The sequence below is a fragment of the Rhododendron vialii genome, chromosome 1a (genome assembly GCF_030253575.1).
Source record: "Rhododendron vialii isolate Sample 1 chromosome 1a, ASM3025357v1".
Lineage (NCBI taxonomy): Eukaryota > Viridiplantae > Streptophyta > Magnoliopsida > Ericales > Ericaceae > Rhododendron > Rhododendron vialii.
Genome location: NC_080557.1, coordinates 16,405,011 through 16,432,022, shown reverse-complemented (window position 1 = coordinate 16,432,022; position 27,012 = coordinate 16,405,011). Strand labels below are relative to the sequence as shown.

The 27,012-nt window shown below is 37.7% G+C and overlaps 1 protein-coding gene across 2 annotated transcripts; it reads left to right on the top strand.

Moving 5' to 3' along the window:
- Positions 1–1,344: 1,344 nt before the first annotated feature.
- Positions 1,345–13,986, top strand: LOC131324632 (putative inactive cadmium/zinc-transporting ATPase HMA3). 2 transcript variants are annotated; one of them, XM_058356674.1, is made up of 10 exons: positions 1,345–1,488; positions 1,767–1,976; positions 8,606–8,863; positions 9,575–9,672; positions 10,289–10,544; positions 10,649–10,786; positions 11,145–11,472; positions 11,631–11,833; positions 12,161–12,363; positions 12,658–13,986. In XM_058356674.1, the coding sequence occupies exons 2-10, from the start codon at positions 1,790–1,792 to the stop codon at positions 13,909–13,911; spliced, it is 2,925 nt and encodes a 974-aa protein (XP_058212657.1). In that variant the 5' UTR covers positions 1,345–1,488; positions 1,767–1,789; the 3' UTR covers positions 13,912–13,986. The 2 variants fall into 2 exon arrangements, with proteins under 2 accessions (XP_058212657.1, XP_058212664.1); XM_058356681.1 differs by having other exon boundaries at positions 1,351–1,526.
- Positions 13,987–27,012: the final 13,026 nt, after the last annotated feature.

Genomic DNA, 27,012 nt, shown 5'->3' with positions numbered 1-27,012 from the left:
GCTATATGGATAGGGTTTCATCCTTGTGTGCAAATATAAGAGCAGCTGATATATATGTTCTCTCCATTGCTAACTTTCTTTCTAGACTTCCTCTTGTTTTCGGGTTAAGTTTTAAGTGTTGGGTCTTTCGCTTGCTTTTTTTGGCAGCTTCTATGGTTCTTGTGGTATTGGGGAGTGATGTTTTTAGGTGTCTCTTTACTTTCAGGTGTGTTGCTTCAGTTGGTTTCATGCCATCTTTTGGTGTTGGTTCTCGAGTGACATTTTCGCCAGTGTGCCCGAGATCCGTTTAATCTTTGTATCCTCTTCAAAGATTAATAATAATAAAAATTGCTTTTTCCAAAAAAAATTTCTTTCTAGACTGAAAATAATTTATAGTTCTTATTTGCTAAACTTTAAGATGTCACTAGAAAATCAAAGCTATTAAGTATATCTCATGATGATCCTGATAATAAAATGCATGTCAAGGATATTAATAAAGATTGCTTTTTGATTGAGAACATAGAATAAGCAGGTAATTAGTCCCATTTATAGATCTTTTAGGTACTAGTCGTTGTTTTGTTGAAAATTATCACTTTTATAGTCAATTAATTAATTCATGTTGAACCAATGCGTGGAATAGTTTCTTAATTTTGAAACCAAACAACTTTTTCAATCAGGCTCAATTATTTTTAATCAAATAAAAATTAACATTTTATGATGAGTTGCGCATGGTAAAAATTTCTGCACGATTTTATCACCGTTGCTGGACTAAAATTCTGGAGCCGCTGCTGGTCAAGACAACTGAATAATACTTAAGCAATTTGTGGTTTTCGAATGTCGACGAAATCTCTGTAAGGAGCATAGATTCGCATTGAATTTTCATTTGACTGGAAAAAAAAAAAAAAAAGTATAGATTCGCACTAACCACAAAGCCAAATTGTGGTTTTCCCATGTGGATTCCAACTACTTTTCTTACTGGTAATTATGCTCCCAATTATAGAAATGGCCATTATTCTACCAAAGAAAAATAGCCACCACTTCCATTACCAAAACCTATTCCTTAATTTTTTTTTATTGTTATTATTAAAATCCACACATATACTCCCTCCGTCCCAAATTCTTTGTCTGGTCCATAAAACGAAGTGTTAAAAATCACAATTTTTGCAAAAAAAAATCAAAAGTTTTTTAACAACTTACTAGATATTAATGAGTATTTTTAATTTGTGAAAAAAGTTTGAATTTTTTCTTGAAAAAAATTGCATTATTTTTAACACTCCGTTTTGCGGACCGAACAAAGAATTTGAGACGGAGGGAGTGTGTGTGGATTTTAATATATGTATATATATATACACACACTCTTTTTGTGACATTGTTCCTTCATTCACACTTGCATAATTCCTTTCTTATGCCCTCCCCCACAACTCTCTTTTAAGGCTTCAACTCCATCTTCTTCTAACTCATCCACACACTCACTTACACAGTGCTCAAAGCTTCTATCACTTTAACAAGGTTTTCTTCTTGTTCTCCTTTCATAACCGGATATTCAGGTCAGTCTACGGGAACCTCGATTAATTTTAGGGTCCTGAAATTACCGACCAAACAAACCTTCAGTGACCTCAATGTTTGAAATGTTTTGTCTTTGTGGAAGTCAAAAATGTCACCTTATGGAGAATACGCAATTAATTGGTTTCTCATACCCATTTAAACAAATCCTTGGTATCATCATCTTTCTTCTTCTTCTTCACTTCTCTCGTTTGTCAAAACTGATGGGCTGATATCGTATGCAGAAAAGAGATACAAATACGCAACAATGGCGGCAAAGAAGAAGTTGCAGAAAAGCTACTTCGACGTGGTGGGTTTGTGCTGCTCTTCGGAGGTGCCGCTGATCGAGAAGATCCTGAAGCCGATGGAGGGAGTGAAAGACGTCTCCGTCATCGTCGCGTCGAGAACTCTCATCGTCCTCCACGACGATCTTCTCATTTCTCAGCTCCAAATTGGTAACATTACTCTCTCCGTCTCTATTTCTGCCGCAGGCCATAACAAGAATCCACATAATTTTCTGTTTTTTTTTTTTTGGTTAATCTGCCGAGATAAAGTATCAATATAGCATTACAGATAGCAAGGCAAACAGATGCCAAAACTAAAAACTTAAACCCAAAGGTGTTCCACGCCCAAAGCGTCGGCCAAAACAAACTCCCTGGCAGCCCGGGGGACATTTGTTATGACAATCAAAGTTGAGATCCCAGTCTTGCCAAGCAATCGGCAGTGTGGTTCACTTGTCTAAAGATCGTATGGATCACCGTAGTGTTGATCCTTGCCGCAATTCTTCTGGCTTTCTCTACTATGTAACGTTGAGGGTGATAAAAAGGAAAATGATAATGTCAAAAAAAAAAATTATTTGGGAGTAAATTAAAGATTTATAAAAGCGAACTTGCGAATATTACAAGTGCTAAGGAGCCTACCGAGAAAAAAGCAAAAAACAAATCAAAACAAAGAGGGATTACTCAAAACATGCAAACTAATGACGTACGTGGTCAGCTTTCAAAACAAGCTAATGTCGTGGTCCAAAAACCTTGTGACCAATAGACCAATTACAACTGATAAAACAATTGACACATCAGTTCTCTTGACAGCCCTCCACGGAACTGAGCTAACTGGTCGAAACTGTTTTTGTTCGTGTCAAAAACAATCTTGGCATTAGCAACACCCTAAAAAAATCACTAAAGTGTGTATCTTTTTGAATTTATTTATTTTCATCAAGTTAAAAGAACTCAAATTTTAGAGAGGAATTCCTATTACCACTTTCGGTTTTCTTTCCCTTCGTGGTATTTGATTCAATTTTTCAGTGCCGCGTGGTGCCTGCTCAGCGCATCCGAGCCATTCACTGCATTTTTGGACGGCTCGAATTTAAAGAGAGAAAATATTGGGGTAAGAGGAAAGAGAGAGTTTTAATCCGAACCGTCCAAAAGTATATTGGATGGCCCAACCGTACCGAATAGATATCACGTGGTGCTCGCTCGATACATCCGAGCCGTCGGTTGCAAGTTGTAACAATATCCCGAGTACAATTACTTCTCAAACTCTTTTTCACTTGTTTGAGTGGCCCCGCCAGAAATTGCGATACCTTTAATATGGAAAAGTACTACTAGCATTTTCTTTAGTATCTTTTTGTTAATAATTAGATATTTGGAATAGTTTACGCATAATTTGACCGATCGTGGGGATTGTTAAGGAAATAAAGTCCCACATTATTTAGGAATAGAATGGGTGATCACTTAATAACATCTGGGACCTCTCTACTCATTGTCAATTGGCTTTGAGATGGATATAAAGTTTCTATATGGTATCAAAGCGGAGCCCGTTCCAATCTACATTTTAATAAAAATTACAATCCACACCTCGCGATGACAGACCAACAAAAAGGTTGCGCGATGATAGAAGCTGAAAGGGGCCACACGTGACAGACCTCAAAAGGAAAAAGGCTACGCGATGATAAGACCCAAAAGTGGCCACACGTGATAGACCTTAAAAACGGCTGTACGTGAGGGGGGATGTTAAGAAAATAAAATCCCACATTATTTAGGAGTAGAATGAGTGATCACTTAATAACATCTGAAATCTCCGTACTTATTACCAATTGGCTTTGAGATAGATATAAAGTTTCCACAGGGATCATGTACCCGTCGCCGTCTACTAGTGTTGAGGGTTTTTTATTCACAATCCATTGGGTTTACTGTGGGTTGTCAGTAAATAAAAAATAAAAAAAAACATAGATTCTAATGCACTTTTCAAACTTTAAAAATTAGAGTAGCATTTTCGTTTTCTTTATTTATTTATTTATTTATGACATTGCCACATAACTTTAGAAGTATCACGATATTTGCAAGATAAGCACTCTCATGATTCTGGGACCACGTGACCTTTGCCAAATGTTTGGTAAATATCTTCGATCAGTTCATTTACCACGAGAGAATCATGGAATTGACAAGCGTTTTTTTTTCTACACCCTCCGTCCCGATTTTTTTTTAGGAGTGAAAGCATGAAAATGCATTTCGAAAAACACTTATGACTTACAACATTCTTGATTGTCATCTATAAAGTCGCATGTTTGAATCCTACAGAGGCCAAACATTCTATAACCTTGGGACCACCGGAGGATACACCAGACCGTTAAGTTCTGATCCCGAAATTAGTCCAAATGTGCGTAAGCTGGCCAAGATATCTGATTATTTAAAAAATGTTACCCATACGATATATAATCCGATTTCATATGTAATCAATTTGGACGGACTACCGAAAGCAATACTTATGATACTTATATATATATATAAATGTGTAGACAAAAATGAGACGATATGTCGTCATACCACATTATTTTTGCTGGCCCGGTTAATAAAGCAACCAATAATGACAAAAGTGGGTACTATTTAGTTTGGATTTTGTGGTTGATGACTTTTGGTACCATAAGATTCTTATCTTCCGGAGTAAAATTAAAGTGCTCAGGCTAACCTACAATTTAGTCAGGTTTTAAATGGACTGTTATTGATTGGTCCTCATAATTAGTTAAGATACGCGTAAATTAGTCCAAATATTTGGTTATAAAAAAAAAATACAATTAGCCCGACAAGCCTCGTTATACGTTAGGAAAGCAATCATTTGTAAGTCGTGTTGAGAAAAGTTTCGAAGAACATACACCGCAAGGCTATAAAACGTAAGGTAATCCGGCTAGAATTTGGCTTGGTATCCTTCCGATCCGATGCCCTATATGTCATATGATGCTTATTAAGATAGTTTTTTTTTTTTTTTTCTGAATTGGACCATCTCCTTGTATACTTGGTTAGGTCTCTACATCTATATATTGCCATTAAACGTCTAGGAAAATACTTTTTTGTGGTGATTGGATTTACTCTAGGGTTGAGAAAAAAAAACCGTCGATCCGCAATTCAGGTCTAAACCAATCCAAACCACATAATTTGGTTCGGTTTTTTAGTAGTGTACATTTTGGCTCTGGTTTCAAAAAATTATAAACTGTGTTCAATGATTTGATCTGTGAATTTATGTATGTGTGTGTATATATATTGATATACACACGATTTAGATACACAAAATAAAACTAGTCTAAGTCATAGTCAATTAATTTCCTAATCTAATACTCTAAATTTGTATGGTGAAACTATATTCCTATTCTATCTAAAATATAATGTAATAAGCATAAATTGGCAAATTGCACCCATCTCTTTTTTTTCCCAATCAATAATAAGCATTTTTTGTTAGCCAGTATTTTCTCTCTTAATAGTTCTTTCTTTACTATATTCCTTGCATAAGAAAAGAATTCGTTTTAATACTAATAGCAATTGATTCATTATGTCTCTCAGTATTTAATTTAAATAGTTTATGACGATAGATATCTTGGTTTTACGTGAATCGTGGTTCCAATTAAGACAGTCTATCTCAATTGGCCCACTCCAATCGGATCATACTCTATCTTACCAAAGTTTTCGGCTGACTGACCCAATTGCCAGGGCATAACATCTTGTCCACTTCACATTATTATTGTCCATATTACTCCATCAAACACAAATTATATGCTTTCATATCTCTCTATTTTTGGCCATACAATGGACAATATTAGGATGTTAGTAAGTTAGGATGTCACAAAAAGCTAACCGTTGCTCCATCAATTCGGACTCTGACCTCGTCCTGAGGATGCCAACAGTATTATTGTCATCTGTGAGGAATCAAGTTTTTATATGAAAAAGAATAATAGTATCTACAAGTGCTTAAGCACAAGGTCTCATTCCTCTAGGCTTTAAGGTCCTCATTTTCCATTGTGATCTAGCTACAAGGATCAACTGACACAAATTTTTTAATAATTAATTTGGTAGTGGATATTATTCGCATTGCTTGTGTTTACAAGGCACTTACAAATTTTCAGCATATTCAACTGGGGGTGTGCAAGCGGGGCCGAACATGTGGTTCGGTTGGGTATGGGTCCATGTTTTTGAAAAAAATCAGTTTTCGGTTCGGGGCTCGGTTTTTTCTTACCCGACCCGACCAAAAAAATCGGGGGCACGCGGACGGTTATTCCCACTCGTTCGGTTCAGGTTCGGGGCCCAAAAAATCGATACCTGACTAGTCGGGTCGGGGCCGACCCCGACCCGTCCAACCCGTGCACACTCCTATCTACAACACTTTATACTCTGTAAGTTAGTACAAAAGAAAAATCTACAACAAGAGAAAATATTGTTTACAGAGCAGCTATAAACAAGTGTTTACGGAGTTCAATCTCGGTTGTCCAAAAAGTGTTTTAAGCGATCCGGATCGAAAATAATCTCTTAATGGTAATAGATTAATAGATAATCTATTACCGTTAAGAGATTATTTTCAATTCGGGCCGTTCAATACCGAAATGGACGGCTGAGATCACACAACTCCGTAAAGAGCTGCTTTGCAGCGGCTTCCTAAATAAGTATATATCCTACAACAATTATGATCTTATGATGATGGATATCTAGTCAACAAGCTTTGAAATGCAAGAATTCTGCGAATAAAAATGGGGCTGATCAAAAAGGTGCACAGATGGGTAGAACTGGACGTATAGTTCAAGCCATTTTAGTAAGGTCCTGTTTCACTAAGATTTTTATTTTTTAAGTACTTATTTTTCGTTTTACGAAACAGATTATTCTTTCATAACATAACATCCTTAATATCTTAGTTATAGGAACACACCTTGGCCGGAGAGGGGTTGCTCTTCCTTTTCAAGTTACAATTTGTGTTGTTCTTTCAAGATAAATATATTTCTAGACTTTACGAGGATCAGAAATAATGGGCCGGACTATTTGCAACAACAAATTTCCTGAACGTAGCCTGTTTATACTATGGTATACATTTCATGTGTATATAAAAAACAGACTACGTTCAGAAAATTTGTGGCTACAAATAGTTGGCCCGGAAATAATCTTGCACGAAAGCTAGCTAGTAGGACAGGATAAAGGAAGTGGAGGATTTTAATAGTCCTTTACTTTTAGGGGAGACTAGAAATTAGGTAAAGTATTTTTTTTTTGTGCTTTTCATCTTAATCATGCATGGGTAAAGTGCTTGAAGTGGAGAAATAAGAATCATAAGATAAGTAAATTTATGCCATATTCCATTTCTTTCCACTAGTAACTATATTCAAAAGATAATTACCCAAAAAAAAAAAAAAAAACCTACATTCAAAAGACACATATACAGCCAGGGTTAGTGGATAACAATAAGAATGCATTACTAGTACTTTATTTTGGGTGGATTAATTATAGGACACGGGTTCTCTGTAGTTTAACTGCAGAGAGTCCCAACAGTTGCATCGCAACCGTTCATTTTTATATTCAACTGTTCAGATTTTAAAAGTTTTTTTTTAATCTCAACCGTTAAAAACATAATTCGACAACTACAATCACTTGAACTGTATCTCTGCAGTTCAAAGCTGAATTGCAGACAAGCCGAATTCTAATTATAAGTGCATCAACCCCAATCAAAAGGGAAAAAAAGTGCATCTGTAGTAATTTCTACTTTTGTAGTACAATGATGATGACTAAAGGACCCATTGTTTGTTTGCTTTATTTTCCTTTGGCACTTTATAATGTATGGGCATATAAAAGGTGTCTGTATCTCCACCAATACTAATAATGAAAACCTTTCTTTTGCCGATAAAAAAAAAAATTATTGTTTGACTTTACATGATGGAATATTTTTTAGAGGAGAACGCTACAGATCTTGTGGGGTCCACATTGGGGTTTTCACAAACGAATCAAACGGTACGTTAATTTTCAAATGATTTTTGAATTATCTCATAAAAAAACCAGCTCAGTCAAATATCTGTAAAAGCTTGATCTAATTGTTCAATTTTTTTCAGAATTTAGGTATATATAAAAACCACCTCAATCGAATACACCTACAAAAGCTTGATCTAATTGTCCAACTTCTTTTGAGAAGTTCCGAATTCTGAATGAAAATTCGAAAGATTAGATCGAGCATTTATGATGGAGTATGATTGAGCTGATTTTCCAAGAGGTGACCCAAAAAAATTATTTTTAAAATTAATGAATGATTTGAATCGTTAGTGGAGGAGCTCGAAGTGGGTCCCACAAACCGGTCTGTGAAAGTCGTAGCCTTTCTATTTTTAGAGAGTGGTTACTGTTACAATATACATTGTCTAAAAGAGTGTACAGATATCATTCTCCTATATGAAGCCACGAAAATATATATCCCATCATAAAGTTCCATAATCCAATGGCATAAAAGTTAGATCTTGAGCCATAATAATTTGAATAGTGGACTACAAAATTTCATAAGCTATAACACACCAAGTTTGATGAAGAATATATATATTCTTGCGCCGGAATTTTTACTTTTCCACCGAGTTTTTTGAACCGTGACATTCATTGGTTTTGGATTAATTGAACTGCAACAATTCGTATGTTGAATCACAAATTTCTTTTACTATATAAATCATATCACGAACCACAAAAACATGTACGTGGCATATGACACACTCCAAACAAGGAGTTTGTATTGAACATGGTCGATCATTTATGGATGACGTTCACCGTGTTTTGATTTTCAATTGTTTTTTCGTTTTGTGCAGTGAAGGCGCTGAATCAAGCGAGGCTAGAAGCAAACGTTAGGGTATACGGAGGTGCTGATTATCAGAAAAAATGGCCGAGCCCGTATGCGATTGCATGTGGTGTATTTCTCATGTTGTCACTTCTAAAGTTCGCTTACCCCCCTTTACAATGGCTAGCTCTGGGATCAGTTGTTGTAGGAATCTACCCAATTTTTCTAAGAGGACTAACTTCACTCAAGAATCGGACACTTGATTCTAATACTCTTGTTCTAATCGCAGGTATGATCTACCGACTAAAACGTGTTTTTATTTTTTATTTTTGACAAAAAATAGAAATAACGTTATCATTTTTTGTTTTTTTTTGATCCGCGAGATAACGTTATTTGTTAACTTGTTTATTTAATACGACATACCAAAACTTGATATCCGACGTTAGCTGGTTACTTGAATGTCACAACCAACTAAATTTGATGCATATTGCGTGCAGAACCATCATTCCTAAGAATGGACCAAAACTATAACCCAACTTCATTGCGGTACATATGTACACACACTAACATGGAGCATTGTTAGGAAATTAGGAATAACTTTAAGGACCCGGCTTCTCTGCGATTGGACTGTAGAAAAGTTTCTGCAGTTAAATCTTTGTTGTTTATCTAGACAACCAACGGTTCAAAATTGTTAAAGTGTCTTGGCCGGTAAGATACTATTAACAAATCTGGACCATTACAAACATTTTGGCACGATTGCTATCACTTGGACTGCCTTAGTAAAAAGCGGAGAAGCCATATTCTAACTTGAACTACTGGTATAATACTAGCATGCCTTGCGAAAAAATTAATGGCCGATTTATTTTACTCGCCCAATTTAGAAAAGAAAATAAAACAAGTAGAGGAACTGAAAATAAGAGTTATTACATTTTGATCTTTTGGCTAACAAAATTGGCAATGGTAGCAATTTGTGACTTGAACCGCTCATGTCTTATTGCAGTCATTGGATCAGTTGGGCTGCGTGACTACTGGGAAGCGGCCTCAATTGTCTTTTTATTCACAATTGCTCAGTGGCTCGAGGCTAGGGCCAGTCACAAGGTATCTTACCCTTTATTTCTAGCCAGGTCCTAGTAAATTTTGCATAATGGAATTTCAAACCTCCAATACTGATACTTACATAGAGCAATGTTACAAACACAACTTCAAAAACACGATTCCAGACACAACTACTGTGTCCGAAACGGTCCGGAGTAAATGGCCCGCGTAAATGGTCCGGAGTAATCGGCTCTGAGCACAGTAGTGCCCGGGGTTGTATCTATAGTTGTGTTCCTAGACTTTTTATACTTGCGTGTATGTCTGATATAGTTGACTCACACACGCGCGCTTTCACAAACAATTACGTAGGTGTATAAAAGTCGGCCTAGGAGGCCGGCTAGTCGGTGCCTGTGTGGAACCCACACACAATGTATGAAAGTTTTTATTTAAATGATCGAATGGCAGAAGGCTGATCACGGTGGCTGGAATTGCTGTCAAAACGATGGTTTGTCATCACAAATTTAACGTTGTTCAAATGAAAGTTTAACATAAAAACAGATTATCTTAACAGTTTCAAATGCTAGGTAGGGCAGAAGTAAGTCAGGATAGGAAGATTACCCTTTACGAGTAGCGCTTTTACTTACGCAGCCTAATGACTAAATTTCATGCACGTATATAGGCTACAGCAGTGATGTCGTCGCTGATGAACATAGTCCCGCAGAAAGCGGTATTAGCTGAAAATGGACACGAAGTTGATGCCGATGAAGTGAAGGTCGGCACGGTAATTGCTGTAAAAGCCGGTGAAATCATACCCATTGATGGAATTGTTGTGGAAGGGAGGTGTGAGGTAGATGAGAAGACATTAACCGGTGAATCATTTCCCGTTTCAAAGCAAATTGATTCAACTGTTTTGGCTGGTACAATCAATGTGAATGGTAACAACTTCCATCCCTTTTCACTCTGTTCTACTTACAAGCATAGATCTATGTGAAAGAAGCAAATTTCAGAAAACTCAACCAGGTTCCCCTTGGCGCATTAGGTTATGTTAGTGTTCGAACTACTGCCCTGGCCGAAGATTGTGTGGTGGCTAGAATGGCAAAGCTCGTAGAAGAAGCTCAAAACAACAAATCCAAAGCTCAGAGGTTCATAGACAAATGTGCAAAGGTGTACACACCAGGTTGGTAGATTTCAACACCAAGTAATTTAGGACATTAACCAGAAAGGATCCTTTTTGTTAACTTGTTTGGCAAACAGTGACCTTTTTCCCGGGCGAATGTTAGAACTTTTCATATGCATAAAATCAAAAGATATTGTGATTTTTGTTTTAAAAAGTAGTTCCGAAACCTGCTCTGCAAACCTATATTCGAAGAAAGGTATAGAATGGGGCATGTTCTCATTTTACTTGTCCTTTTTCCAAGCTGTCTGTAATCCATATTCTATGTTCTGGTTTATGATCATCTTCTTTCTTTGAGTGCATCCAATATTTTCTTTGTTTCTTCTTGTGATTTTTTTTGTGGCAATTTCTTGTGTTGCAGCCGTCATTATTATATCAGCTGGTCTGGCGGCAGTTCCATTTGTTCTAAAACTTGACAATAAGAGGCATTGGCTTCACCTGGCATTGGTGGTTCTAGTAAGTGCCTGTCCGTGTGCACTTATCCTCTCCACACCAGTCGCCACTTTCTGCGCGCTTTCAAAGGCAGCAACCTCCGGGGTTTTAATCAAAGGGGGAGAGTATCTCGAAACGCTCTCTAAGATAAAGATCATGGCTTTCGACAAAACTGGTACAATTACAAGAGGAGAATTCGAGGTCACAGATTTCCATTCAGTGTCCGACGATGTTGCACTGAACACACTGCTTTACTGGTAATTACTATTAGTACTTCATCTAATAGTTTCTATCAAAAAGGAATTAAAATGGATACCCCATAGTTTTGAGAAAGGAATAATTAAGACTTCAGACTATCAGGAAGTGTGTAATGTATTACTGGATACTAGAATCTAACACATCTGTTATTTTGAAGGGTTTCAAGCATCGAGAGCAAGTCAAGTCATCCAATGGCGGCTGCACTTATTGACTATGCACAGAAGCTTTCCATCGAGGTGAAGCCTGAAAGAGTTGAAGAATTTGAAAATTTTCCAGGAGAAGGGATTCATGGGAAAATTGACGGGAAGGATGTCTATGTTGGAAACCAAAAAATTGCGTTGAGAGCCGGGTGTGTGACAGGTGAAGAGCTTCACCCATACCTTCAATCTTATTCTGAAACAAGAAGATTTACAGTAATCCAATTGAAAGTGTTATCTCTGGGGGAGTATTTTATTTTGAGGGTTAAACTTCAATTGCCCCCATGTGAGGATTACCTTCTTAACATTTTGAAACTAGCACATAATGCAGCGTGTTTTGTGGACCAAAGCGCACAGGCAATCAAAGTGAAATTTGCTCTATTTTTAACATCAAATTGTTGATGGACTCCAATCCTACTGTGTTTGCTGCTGCGTTTTTTTCTTTGTCCTATTCGACCTTATCATTGAACTCATTTCAAACTATTTTCAGCCCCAAGCATAGTAGGTCACTGTAGCAAAGGAAAGTCTGTTAGTTACATATTCTTGGGAGCGGCTCCGGCTGGAATTTTCAGTCTCTCTGACAGTTGTCGAACTGGGGTAAGAGAAGCGATCAACGAGCTGAAGTCAATGAACATCAAATCTGTTATGCTGACCGGAGATAGCCACGAGGCAGCCGTAGAAGCACAAAAACAGGTGAAGGGTCAGCCCTTAAATTTCCAAAATTGGTTGGCATATTTTGCAAGCAGTGGCGAATTGCAGTAAGCCACCAGGGTGGATAATGTCCCGACTAAAATTTTCTAAAATTGCACTTTGGTCTGCATAATTCAATTTTTAGTACAAGATAGCATAAATGCCCCCATTTAGATCAATTTAATATTTGCCCACACTGGAAAAAACTTCCTGACTGCATTGCTACTTCCAAACATTTATTTTCTTTGTAGAATTTTTTCTAAATTGCTAAGAGAAGAGATGAATTTTTTGGAACAGCTAGCGGGTGCTCTGGACGTAGTGCATGACGGTCTACTTCCCAAAGACAAGGCACAAATCATATCTAACTTTCAGAAAGAAGCTCCGACAGCCATGGTGGGTGACGGACTGAATGATGCCCCTGCATTAGCTACAGCTGACATTGGTATCTCAATGGGCATTTCTGGTTCTGCTCTTGCGACTGAAACAGGAAATGTAATCCTAATGTCAAACGACATTAGAAAGATCCCAAAAGTCCTCCAGCTTGCTCGAAAAACCCAATGGAAAGTGATTCAGAATGTGTTCTTCTCTATTTCAACCAAGACTGCTGTACTTGCTCTGGCTGTCATGGGTCATCCTCTTGTTTGGGCTGCGGTGCTTGCTGATGTCGGGACATGTTTGGTTGTGATCCTCAATAGCATGCTGCTTCTAAGAGGAAATGATAAGCATGTTAAGTGTTGCAAATCTTCTTCGCCCGCAGCACATGCTCATAAACACAGAAGCAACTCTCGTAGCCATCATTCATCCCATAAACACCAGCATGGTTGTTTTGACGGCAGTGAAGCTCAAAAAGTGTCCAATCCGCATAAGTGCTGTACCTTGAGATGTAATAAAAAGACCTCAAACCCGGCTGACACAAATGGCGGTTGTGCAAACAAAGATCATCGACACAATTCAAAGCACACGAATCATAGAAGCAGTGTCCTCGGCATTCCATGTATGGCAGCAAACGAAATACACAAGCATGGTTGCGAGGAAAAGGTCACCAACCTCATCGGAAGCAGCCACAACATTTGCATACCAGGTGATGAGAATCACAAGCATGAGGTAGAACATTGTGATCATGAGAATAACAACGATGAAAACCAACAGAAGCAAAGACATCTGAATCAAACTTCTTGTGGAATCACTCAAAGCACAACAATGGATGGTAACTGTCATTTGATCCATTGCCTTGAGAACTCAGTTCAAGACCACCTTGTTGACAGCGAAGCACACAATGTTGCTGCAACTGGCTGCCAGCAAAACACAGAATCTGAGGCTTGTTTTGGGTGCAATGGGCACGTTGAAAAAAATTGCTCGCTGCTACATCCAACAATGGATTCTTCATTGGGATCCAACCACATGGGATGCGTATCCACTCAGGCTTGTCTGAGTTTGGAGAAGAGACAGATTGGTGGGTGTTGCTCTAGTTTTAGGAAGGAGTGCTGCAGTAAGACGGGACATTTTGGAACTAGTTTCAGAGAAGGATTATCAGAAATTATCATTGATTGAATGTCCATTGAAGTTTTGGACTATTCAGAACTAACATGAATGTGTCCTCCATCAATAATAGAGTATTTTGTTTCATATGGTATACCAAAAACTACTGAGCTCGAACACCTTGATACTAAAAGAGCCTAGCTTGATTATTGGGGTTAGCTAGAGCTAGAGCTAGATTAGTTTTGAATGAATTGAGCTCAACCACTTGAAAACTCAGCTTGGCTCATTTGCAGGCTAAATGATGGCTACAAGTATGATCTTCTCCTCCACCTAAACTTTGATTTCTTGGACCGTTTGTGACTAAAATCTAACTTAATTAACCTACGTATCTCCAAAGCGTTGTATTACTTTTTTGTTCGAGATGTAGAACCTCGGCCTCGTCTATAGGGGCAACTCCAAGATTTGAGTTCACCGATAACAAAAACATATAAAAAAATTTTGTGATACAAGACTCTATATAAACTGAAGTTTTTCTATTATTACTTAAAACAGTATTTAGTTCAAGAATTTATTGGGTCCCTTGTATGTGTGGCTCCAATCCCATTTGAGAGAGATAACCGTTGGATTGAAAATTTCATATAGGATTTGTTTCAAACCTGGAGAAAAGAAAATAAAGAAAGAGAGAATTAAAAAAAAATCCCTATCCTTGTTTAATTTCTTAGTGGAAAAGAGTGAAAAGAAAACTCAAGTTTCCTTCTTTCCGTCTATTCTCTTACTCCCTCCGTTCCATATTGAGAGTCCACCACGAAAAGTTGTGTCATTTTTCAAATCAAAAAATCAACTACTTCCGTATATAATTTTTTGAATTTTTTCGCACCAAATTAAAGTACTAATCAAGATCTTTAATACGGTGTGAAAAAATTCAAAAAATTATACATGAAAGTAATTGATTTTTTTATTTAAAAAAAATGGCAAGAGAGAGTATGGGACTCTCAATATGAAACGGAGGGAGTACAAAATTCTTCAACTTTTCCTTATTTTTTAATGGAAAACCAAACAAAAAAAAGGAAAAAAAACACTAGGCCTTCAATTTCTCTTTCTACTTTCTCCTTTAATAATTCAGAAATGCTACATACACTGCCTAGTTTCACTACCTCATCTGCTACCTCCCAAAACGAGGTCGTTTTAGGGAGTTCCAAACTCAATATCCCTGTTTCCCCTCCCTACACTCAGTTACAGAAGAAGAAGACGACTGCCGATGACTGCCACAACCAACCCAACCCCAACCCACCGCCAACTACCACCACTGCACACGACTTCAACGAAGAAGACAATTCATGACCGCCAACCACCATCACCGGCGTGCGTCGACAAGGTTCGAATCACAATCACTGCTATCAATCTCAAACGCTGACGAAGGTGTCGACCACCGCTGCCGCCGCCGTACGGCAACGAAGGTCTCTCTCTCAAACGCTGGTATCGATCGAATTAGGGTTCCAATTTCTGCACAAAAAATTAGGGTTCCAATTAGTGTTCCAATTTCAATCAATTTTGGTTGTGTTGATGTTGCAATCATTTATGCATCTTATCTTATTGTTTTATTAAGCCAAGGGAAAAATTATTGGGTGTTTGTGTGTCCACTTATTATCTCGTGCTCCTAGGCCAATTAGTAGATTAGATCAAGTCTAACCCACACAATTAGTTAAAACTCGACACGTACATCACTTATAAAATAATTAAGGATCCAGGATATTACATACACACTGTAATTTCGATGAAAAAAAATTAACAGCAAATTACGTGCAAGTCATGAATTGTGCTAATAGCTAATTCATATCCACCAATGAGATATCCATATAATCTTGTGTAAATGTATGTTTAGTCCAAGAATTTAGTAAAAGGAAAAAATGAATTTATAACCAAGCAAAGAAAATTTTATAACCAAAGAATCAACCACCAGATAACTTAATTATGATGCCTTTCTAAGCACCATCAGTCTTGGGACACATGAAATTCTTGGCTAATTAAATGGGAAGTTTCGTCAGAAATCACTTATACTAACTGATCACTGAGATAAATAGCTTGGTCTGCTATGATCTACTAACCATCACAAGAAAGGAATTCAAAGTTTCAAAAGCATTTGAAAATTAGCAAATTCTTGGGGTCAGGCGTCAAGAGAGAATTCTCTTGTGAATCTCTTAGTCCCATCGTGGATGGCCTGATCGGACAAGAGGGGAATAGTCGACGTGCGCGTAAGTTGATCCGGACACCTCTGACCATTGGAAAAAAAAAAAAAAAAGAGGGTACAAAGCATACACTGATCACAACTCTACCAACCTAATCAGAGCTCCTTGAGCACCTAGGAAACATTCTCCATCTGTCACACATTTGCTCGTTTTCTACAACTTGACATATTGATACATAACTCTATTTAAGAAATTTAACTTCAGAACATGACAACCTCAACGAAAACACAAACTGTTTCCATTGTCACTAAATTTACCAAGTTTTGTCATTTTAGGATCATATTTTCTTACCTGGCATCCATATAGCATTTCTACAGTACCATAAAACATAATAAAGGGAAACAAAAGCCCTAACGTTTTTTACATTTCTTCACTGTCATAACAAAGGGAAAACAAAAACATAAGTCCTGCATGATGAAAGTTTAGAATAATTCCTAACACATTTAGTTCCTATAAGGACCCGTATTTTCGGAACTTTTTTTTTTTAAAGGTTATATTGAATGCAAGAAGTTGGGTTTAATGTGAAATTTGTTAAGTTTATAGGAATTGGAGTTAATATGTTAGGATTGTAATTTAAGGGAGTGCAAGAGTGATTTGTGTTTATGCTAGTATCGGGGGGGGGGGGGGGGGGGGGGGGGGGGGGGGGGGGGGGGTGTTGTAGGAGATCAAAAATCCATTCCACCCTCTCTTTTCGGCTCTTTCTCTCTCTCTCTCTCTCTCTAACTCCTCCTAGCACAAAATCTCATTCAATCACTCAAAACCCATGAAGTCTAACCTCTATTCCACCTTCTACGTGTGATTATAAGCTTGTGGTTCGTTGGATTGAGCTAGGAGAGGAGCATTCTTGGAGGATTTCAACTCGAAGTTCTAGGGCTTGCTCGATTGGGTTTGGATCTTTGTTTTTGCTCTTTGAGGTAGGGATTTCTTGCTCACTCTACAGGTTTATGAGTTGATTTTGTGCCTTAATCGAGCCATGGATCGTTGGGTTCCGTTGTTGTGTTTGCCCTTGATTTTCTGCAGAATCGCTGCTCGTAACGCTTGGATATCGATACAACATAAATAAAGTGTTGTATTGATACACTTAAGTTAAATTTTAAATAAAGAATTGGGTATCGATACAACCCAAAATGTTGTATCGATACCAGATTCGTAGAGACAGTTTTGCTCCTACTGATCCCACTTCAATTGTTTTGACCCCCGATCACTTTTAACACTCTCTAATCACATCCAAATCACTTCTAAACTTGATTGTTCGTATCTTAAATGTTTCATTAATCAATCTATCTCCTTTGAATCTCGTTGTACAATAGAGAACAATAGAACGATACGAAGAAAGCCACGGATCCACCATAAGGTGTGATGCCGAAAATGGAACGCACGGGATCCCTAATGTCCGAAAATGCACAAGAAAGCCATGGATCTACCGTAAGGTATGATGCCGGAATGAATATAGGACGCACAAGGTTCCTAATGCCCGGAATGAAACCGAAACACGTGACATAATGAAAACGGATGACTTTAGAGATTGTTAAGCTATATGTTTATGAATAGTGTTGGTTTTCAAGTTTTATCTTTTTGCTCTTGTTCGTATGGGAAGTTTGGTTGTTGTCCACATTCTTTCCGGTGCATTGATCATCTCATTTGCATATAGCTTGAGCATAATAATCTCTACTGGGCTAATGTAGCTCACCTTATCATTATTTTCAAGTATACCACAGGGGCATTGATTTGGCGTGCTTGAAGTGCATGTTTGACCATACTTTTGAAAGCTAACAAGGAGGAATTGCCATGCCATCTTTTGTAAAATCCTTTTGAAGATGTAATTGTAATTTCAAATATATTCTTTTGACTTGGGAACATGTACATCTCTAAACTCTCTTTCTTGACTAACCTTTCGGAATTCGGGGCTGGAGTGTCATTGATGTAACCTTTTGAACTTGATAGTTCTCATGTAAATGGTTTATGAGAAAGCCTTTTGGGTATTAATATGTATATTGTGTTGGATTTTCTTTTAAAGTTAGTATTATTATTAAGTTGGAAATCGTGGACCTGACAATTCCATCAGAGTATTGTCAATATATGCCCACTCCATCAATCTAACGCATTGTACTCTTCTCCACACTCCTGCAGCAGAAGTAGTCCAGTACATATTTCTTTAACCAATGCATTGTAGAGCTAAGAAGCATGGACACGTCGAATGTAAAATGTCTATGTATTGCACAGGTATGTTATAATTTCATGGGCACGAGTATGTTATAATTTTATATAAATGATGAAAACTTTCGTTTTGTCAAACCAATCCTATGAAGATACAAATCAGCATCCGCAAGTAAAATGAATTATACGTCCATGGAAATTTTTACTCTGGGTCATGTTTTTAAAATAAAATTTTAACCTTTTAACGTCCTTACCTTGTTCCAAGAGAGTCACCAATGTTTCCTAGAGTAACCAAGCGTTGCTCGGTGGCTGCCAAGCACTCCTTGATGGTTGCCAAGCATTCTTTGTCGGCTGCTAAGGTGACTTCCAAGCATTCCTTGGCGTCAGCCAAGCGTTGCTCGGTGGCTGCTAAGCGTTGCTCAAAGGCTGCCAAGCATCGCTCAAGGGCTACCAAGCATTGCCTGGTGGTAGCCGAGGCTACCAAGCATCGCTCAAAGGCTGCCAAATGTTGCCCGGTGGCATCCTGTTGCTTGGTGGCTACCAAGCCTTGCTCTATGGCTACCGAGCTTTGCTTAGAGGCTGCTGAGCATTGCCCGGTGGCATTCTGTTGCAAATGCACCAATATCTCTGTTGCGAAATCATCATTTGAACTTTTTCTAAGTTGTTTCTCCTGCACATTGTTATCAACATCATTTGAACTTGTTCTCGGTTGTTTCCCCCGCATATTGTTGTTGTTGTTGTTGGATTCTGATGCTTCCCGTTTTCTAGTGATGTTATTCAACAAATACTTCTTGCCTTCTTGAAAAAATGGATTCGAATATGCATGTAGTTTTGTACTCTTATCCCACTCGGTACCCTTTGACAGTTAGAACAAATCCACAACAAACATGGTAAGTTTTAAATTCAATAAAAACACAAAGGACCAAGCAATTATTCTATAAGTTGGTTGCAACACAATCAAATTTCAATGACCAAGGCAATGTAGGAACATTCAGTCTGTTGAGAGTTGTAACTTGTACTGGGTAAAATAAGAAAAGCAGAGGATCAAACATTTACAAAAGCATGTTTGAATACATTTTCCACTTATTTTATTTTCCCTTGTGAACTCTCCCTATAAACTCAAGATTCAAATACAATTTAGAGCATACACATTATTGTATCTCTGTTAATTAATCTTCGTCGGGCTCCATTCAATGTGTATGCTCTAAATTGTGTTTAAATCTCGAGTTTGTAGAGAGTTCACAAGGGAAAATAAAGTAAGTGAAAAATGTGTTCAAACATGCTTTTGTAAATATTTGAACCTCCGCTTTTCTTATATTTCCCAGTACAAGTTACATCTCTCCACAGACAAAATGTTTCTACACAGCCTTGGTCATTGAAATTTGATTGTGTTATAACCAAATTATAGGATAATTGCTTGTTCCTTTGTGTTTTTATTGAATTTAAAACTTACCATGTTTGTTGTGGATTTGTTCTAACTGTCAAAGGGTATCAAGAGGGATAAGAGTACAAAACTACATGCATATTCCAATCCATTTTTTCAAGAAGGCAAGTATTTGTTGAATAACATCACCAGAAAACGGGAAGCATCAGAATCCAACAACAACAACAATGTGCAGGGAAAATAATCGAGAATAAGTTCAAATGATGCTGGCTTTGTTTGGTTGGGAGTTTAGCTTAGTTTATTTTTGGTAGTGGGTGGAGAGAGAAATAAGGTAATAATTGAAGAGATGAGTAATGATTGGAAAGAGATAGAGAGAGATGAAAAAGTAATAATTGGAGAAATAGGGTAATGATTGGAGAAATAAATAGGGTAATGATTGAAAAATTAAACTAAAACTAAACTAAAATATAAATCGAACACAACAGCTGACAATAATGTGCAGGGGAAACATCCTAGAACAAGTTCAAATGAAGATTTCGCAGCAAAGATATTGATTCATTTGCAACAGGATGCCACCAGGTAATGCTCGACAGCCACCGAGCAAGGCTTGGCAGCCACCAGGAACCAGGACGCCACCGGGCAATGCTTGGCAACCCTTGAGCAATGCTTGTGTCACGCCCTCGATTTTAAACATAAATATAAATGATTTTTGTAATAAAAACTCTCACATTAATCCGTACGATACCCAAAAGAGCTCAACATTTCCATTTCCGTAATCATAGTTCCAAGTCTATTAGGTTTCCAAATATTACATCATCGGCTCAACGGCCCAAATCTTACTTAGGTAACAAGTGTTATGAGGGTTAAGAGTTATAAATATTCTGTAATCAAGAGGATTATAACTTAAATTACAAAATACATCTCTCAAAAGAAATTTACAGAGATGAATAAGTAACTCCTTTGGTTAGCTTTCAAAAAGGTGTGTCCACAATCCAAGCACTCTAGTCATGCAAGCTATTATTCCAGTTTAGCACCTGAAAATGATATAAGGCTTGAGCTACACTAGCCCAGTAAAAAAGTCTACGCAAACTCTATATGCAAATGAGTAATACAGAAGAGCAAATGATAGAAACCCAATGACAACAAAGATAAACATAACTATCATGATCAAGTATCCGACAATCGCCAGTCCAACTTCTCGAGCGGTACCACATTCTTTCTCATTTCTCCTTCGTTCGTCGTCGAACCCTTTATCATGTGATGAAGTATACACCAAACGCGATGAGACTTAACAATCGAATATGAAAATACAAGAGAGGTTACCAAAATAAACTGACTAATTTAGGTTTCGAGGTTTCAGACGTCTTAGAGATAACCCTAATCTTTTACACGTCAACTAAGAGCAGCATTTAAACTCATATCAATCCAACGAACTACAACAACTATTCAACCATAGAGCCTAATTTCATAAAACTTTCCTTTTTGATTTCCAAAACAATTTAGAGAAACCTCAAGACCATTGTAGGCCGAGCTCCGTTGATTCAGGCCGAATACCAAAGTCCGTTGATTTGTGCCCAAATATCGAAAACCATTGATTTGCTCAAGAATACCAGAGGATTTCCATCAAAATCCTTTAACCAAAACTTAAATCCTTTAATTAAATTCATAAGCCAATTATGTATCGATAAGAGTCTGAGCCGATGCTCCTGCCAGGCACTTACTCGATAACGAGCCCTGAAGACAAATGATATGAGCATTTAGCTCCCACCAGGCATTTACTCATTTAAGAGCCCTGAAAGTATATGATATGAGCATTTAGCTCATGCCAGGCATTTACTCATTCATGAGCCTTGAAAGTTCTCTTTGTATCCATTTGTTATCCATTATCATTCCACTTCTCATTCACCAAACATCAAGTCATTCAATCAAATCCAAAAGCCATCTAATCGATCACATAGTATTACAAGACCATCAATCTATCATATCACGTATAATCAAATACACACGTCGTCACCGTACCTCTAAGCACACCCCCATATCTTAACATACCGTATATCAACCCACGACTAGACTCTGTGATGCCCGGTCTTCTAGTTTCTATACTTAGAGTCTGTAAAACATATGCTAAAGGAATCTAAGGAGTTCTACGAGTCGAGAGAAAACGAATTGCAATACTACTCATTGAATCCCTAGACATATTCAGGTGTAATGTTCGTATTTCAATGTGTAATAACGTCCATTTCTCATTTCTTAACACAACGAGTTCATTCTAGTCCGTTGGATACCACTCTAAGTGAGAAACAAGTAATACTTTCCAAAACACTTGAAAGAATGTGTAAACAAACCCATTAGAGTCGATGAAAAGCTTCAGAATGTGATTTGGAAGACGTAGGTAAAGCAACTTAAAGACATTGTAGCAGCTCAACCACCTACCGATAGGTGAATGAATTCTACCGGTAGGAAAGAAGAATTCGGCACTTGACCTACCGGTAGATAAATAAATCCTATCGGTAGAAACTGCAAACAAAAGAGGTAGGTGAATGAATTTTACCGGTAGGAAAGAAGAATTCGGCACTTCAGCACTTGACCTACCGGTAGGTAAATAAGTCCTACCGGTAGAAACTGCAAACAGAAGAGCCAAAATTTTGAACGAAACAACTTTGTACTTGACCTACCGGCAGGCAAACAAGTCCTACCGGTAGGTGGATGAATACGTTTGAGCAGCTTTAGAGCTGCTACAGTACGTTTGAGCTGGTTGTAGAAGAATTTCTTACTTGTCCTACCGGTCGGAAATTGATTTTCTGGCAAAGCAATAACGTTCTACCGGTAGGAAGGACAGGACTACCGGTAGGAATCTGGGAAAAACAGATGATTCTTACAATAACAGTAGAATGTCGTTCAAACTCAACAACAACCAATACAAACTCAAAACAAACACGAAAACACTCAAATAACATATAAAGAGAGGTAGAATTCCCTACCTCGAAGTTGGAGTACGAAACCCAAGAAGTTATGAGCCCTAGCTTTCCGAAAACCTTGGTCCAACCGGAATACAACTCCTCCGAGCTCAAACTAGTGAGATACGGACCACAATACGCGTAGGGATGAAAGATTGAATGTTGATTTGAGAGGATTTTGAGTGGGTTGGGTGAAATTTTGGAGAGAGAGAGAGAGAGAGAGAGAGAGAGAGAGAGGCCGAGAGATAGAGAGAGACGTGAGGGAGGTGAAGGAGAAAAAAAATGATTCTCTACTCCCTCACCCTCTTATATATACTAGCCCAAAAATATATCACACTTGCACTCCCTCAACTAACAATCCTAACACTTTAATCCCAAATCAAATAAACTCAATAAACTTTACATTTTTCTTAATTTCTAACATTTATAAAACTTTTAAATAATATCCGAAAAATACGGGTCCTTACAGCTTGGCAGCCACTGGGAAATGCTTGGCAGCCCTTAAGCGATGCTTGGCAACCTCCGAGCAATGCATAACTGCCACCTTGGCAAACGCCAAGGAATGCTTGGAAGCCACTGAGCAATGCTTGGAAGCCACCTTGACAGCCACCGAGCAATGCTTGGTTATTTTAGGAAACATTGGTGACACTTTTGGAAAAAGGTAAGGACATTAAAAGGTTAAAATCTTATTTTTAAAACACGACCCAGAGTAAAAATTTCTACAAATGTATAATTCATTTTACTTACGGATGTTGATTTGTATCTTCATAGGATTGGTTTGACAAAACTAAAGTTTTTGCCATTTATATGAAATTATAACATACCTGTGCAATGCAAATACATTTTACATTCGACGTGTTCATGCTTTTTAGCTCTACAACGTGTTGGTTAAAGAAATATCTGGACTACTTCTGTTGTAGGAGTGTGGAGAAGAGTACAAGGCATTAGATTGATGGAGTGGGCAGATATTGACAATACTTTGATGGAACTAAAGGTGTTAGGAATGATTCTAAACTTTTGTCATGCAGGACTTATGTTTTTGTTTTCCCTTTGTTATGACAGTGAAGAAATATTGTAAGAAATGTTAGGGCTTTTGTTTTTTTCTATTTTATGGTATTGTAGAAACGCTATATGGATGCCTGGTAGGAAAATATGATCCTAAAATGACAAAACTTGGTAAATTTAGTGACAATGGAAACAGTTTGTGTTTTCGTTGAGGTTGTCGTGTTCTCAAGTTAAATTTCTTAAATGGAGTTATGTATCTATATGTCAAGTTGTAGAAAACGAGCAAATGTGTGACAGATGGAGAATGTTTCCCAGGTGCTCAAGGAGCTCTGATTAGGTTGGTAGAGCTGTGATCAGTGTATGCTTTGTACCCTCTCTTTTTTTCAATGGTCAAAGGTGTCTGGGCCAACTTACACGCACGTCAACTATTCCCCTCTTGTCCGATCAGGCCATCTACGATGGGACTAAGGAATTCAGAAGAGAATTCTCTCTTGCCACCTGACCCCAAGAATTTGCCAATTAATGCCTTCAAAACTTTGAATTCCTTTCTTGTAATGGTTAGTAGATCATAGCAGGCTAAGCTATTTATCTTAGTGATCGGTTAGTCTAAAGTGTTTTCCGACAAAACTTCCCAATTAGCCAAGAAATTCATGTGTCCCAAGACCGATGGTGCTTAGGCCCCGTTCCGGAAACCTTCTTAAAAAATAAGTACTTATTTTGCCACTTCTCATTCAAAAATAAGAAGGGTCATTCCACAAAACCCAAATAAAAAGTTTCTTTCACATTTTCAAACTCAAAAATCATGTAAATGAAAAAAAAAATCAATTTTTTTTGCACCGTATTAAAGATTTCAATGAGACCTATCAAACAAGATCCATAGTGATAGGAAAATTATTTGTATAAACACATGATTTTTGAGCTTGAAGTTGCCTTATACAAAAATAAGACTGTTGCTATGATAATGGGAGCCGGCGGAGGGAAATCGTACCGGCAGCCGCGTCGGGCCGTCTCCGGCTACCGGACGGCCGATCCGAGCCGTCCAAAAATTCTAAAAAAAAAAACCGAGGGGCCAATGCGGGAATCAACGGCATCCGAGGTGTGTAGGATGCTTGATCCGAGCACCCATTTTCTGTGTATATGTGATGATCATATATACACGAAAAATGGGTGCTCGGATCAAGCACCCTACACACCTCGGATGCCGTTGATTCCCGCGATGGCCCCCTTGGTTTTTTTTTATAGAATTTTTGGACGGCTCGGATCGGCCGTCCGGTGGCCGGAGATGGCCCGGCGCGGCCGCTGATACGATTTCCCTCTCCGGCGCCCATTGGTTCCTATATAAATTTTGAAAAATAAGCACCTCCTTCTTATTTTTTGGGGAACAAGCCTTCTTATTCAACAAAAAATAAGTTCTTATTTGGGTTGTGGAACACAGCCTTAGAAAGGCAGCATAATTAAGTTATCTGCTTGTTGATTCTTTGGTTATAAAATTTTATTTGCTTCATTATAAATTCATTTTTTCTTTTTACTAAATTCTTGGACTAAACATACACTTACACAGGATTATCTGGATATTCCATTGGTGGATATGAATTAGCTATTAGCACAATTCATGATTGGCACGCAATTTGCTGTTAAATTTTTTCATCGAAATTACAGTGTGTATGTAATATCCTGGATCCTTAATTATTTTATAAGTGATGTACATGTCGAGTTTTAACTAATTGTGTGGGTTTTAGACTTGATCTTATCTACTAATTTGTCTAGGAGCACAAGATAATAAGTGGACACACAAACACCCAATAATTTTCCCGTTGGCTTAATAAAACAATCAGATAAGATGCATAAATGATCGTGTTTTGTTCCGATCTGGTTTTTCCAGATCTGGTGACTGATTTCCACAGGTTTAATGTTATCTTTGATTCGGAGCTCAGCCATCCCAAGACGGTGGTGTCTGGGTACTAGCTCCACGTTAGCCTGCCATGTTGACGGTGTGAAGAAGTGAGCATTTGGCTCTTGCATAGGTGCTAGACACTAGTTTCGTCTCTTAATCTTTTCTTGTATTATGTCTTTGTTTCTCTATATTTGGGTGGAAATCTGTACTTGCCGTATGTACTGTTCTGTATTCAGAGTTCATCTGTAGATGTCGTATGGCTTGATTAATGAATTTGCTTCTTCCGTTGAAAAAAAAAGGATGCATAAATGATTGCAACATCAACAGAACTAAAACTGATTGAAATTGGAACACTAATTGGAACCCTAATTTTTTGTACAGAAATTCCCAATATCTACGTATTGAAATTGGAACCCTAGTTCGATCGATTGGTGTGTTTGAGAGAGAGACCTTCGTTGTCGTACGACGGTGATGGTGGTCGACACCTTCGTCGGCGTTGTCGGCGTTCAAGATCGATACCAATGATTGTGGTTCGAACCTCGTCGGCGCATGCCGGTGATGGTGGTCGGCGGTCATGAATGCATCTTTTTCGTCGGAGTCGTCCGCCGTGGTGGTGGTGGTGGTGGGCTGTGGGTTAGATTGGGTGTGGCAGTTGTCGGCGGTGGGCTAGGTTGGGTGTGGCAGTTGTCTTCTTCCTTAACTAAGCATAAAGAGGGGAAACAGGGATATTGAGTTTTTCGAAAATTTTTCTTTTTTTTTTTTTTTTGGTTTGAAACTCTCCAAAACGACGTCGTTTTGAATAAGTAGCGGATGAGGCAGTAAAACTAGGTGGTGTAGTTATTCTCTCTTTTTTCTCCCAAAAGCCAAGCTGTCGCTATCTTGTCCCATGTTCACCGTAGATAATAAAAGGGTTAATTACATATTAGCCCTTAAACTATTATCATTTTCCACTTTATTCCTTAATCTAAAAAATCCTACACTGTGCCCCTTAATATATCATTCTGTATCAATTAATGCTGGTAATGTTCTTCACCCAAGATATTAGTATCAATCTATCATACTATTCATATTTAAAATATTTACAAAAGACTTGTTAGCCAAATTATATCGTGGGTTTCACAAAGCAAATAATGACAGGGAAATTAGATAATGTATTTTTAAAAAAGAAGTCAATGAAATTTCTAAATGTATTAAGAATAAGCCATGCAATTCAATATATATGGTTATCAACTATTCACACGTGCATGTCATATCAACCTATAATGCTAAAATAAGATGAAATTAAGAGTGACATAAGGGGCTAAGCGATACTAATTGATAGACGAAGAGCGTAAAAGTGAAAATGGGTGACAATTTAGGGAATTGATATTGGCGCTCCCTTTTCTAATGCAAGCACTTTACTTTTAACGTGATTTCATGAACAAAATAGAACGCATACATCCAAAAAAAAAAAAAAAGAGTGCGAATATCAATTTCTATAATTTAAGGTGCTAATATGCAATTTAATCCTAATTAAAGAAAACACCATGT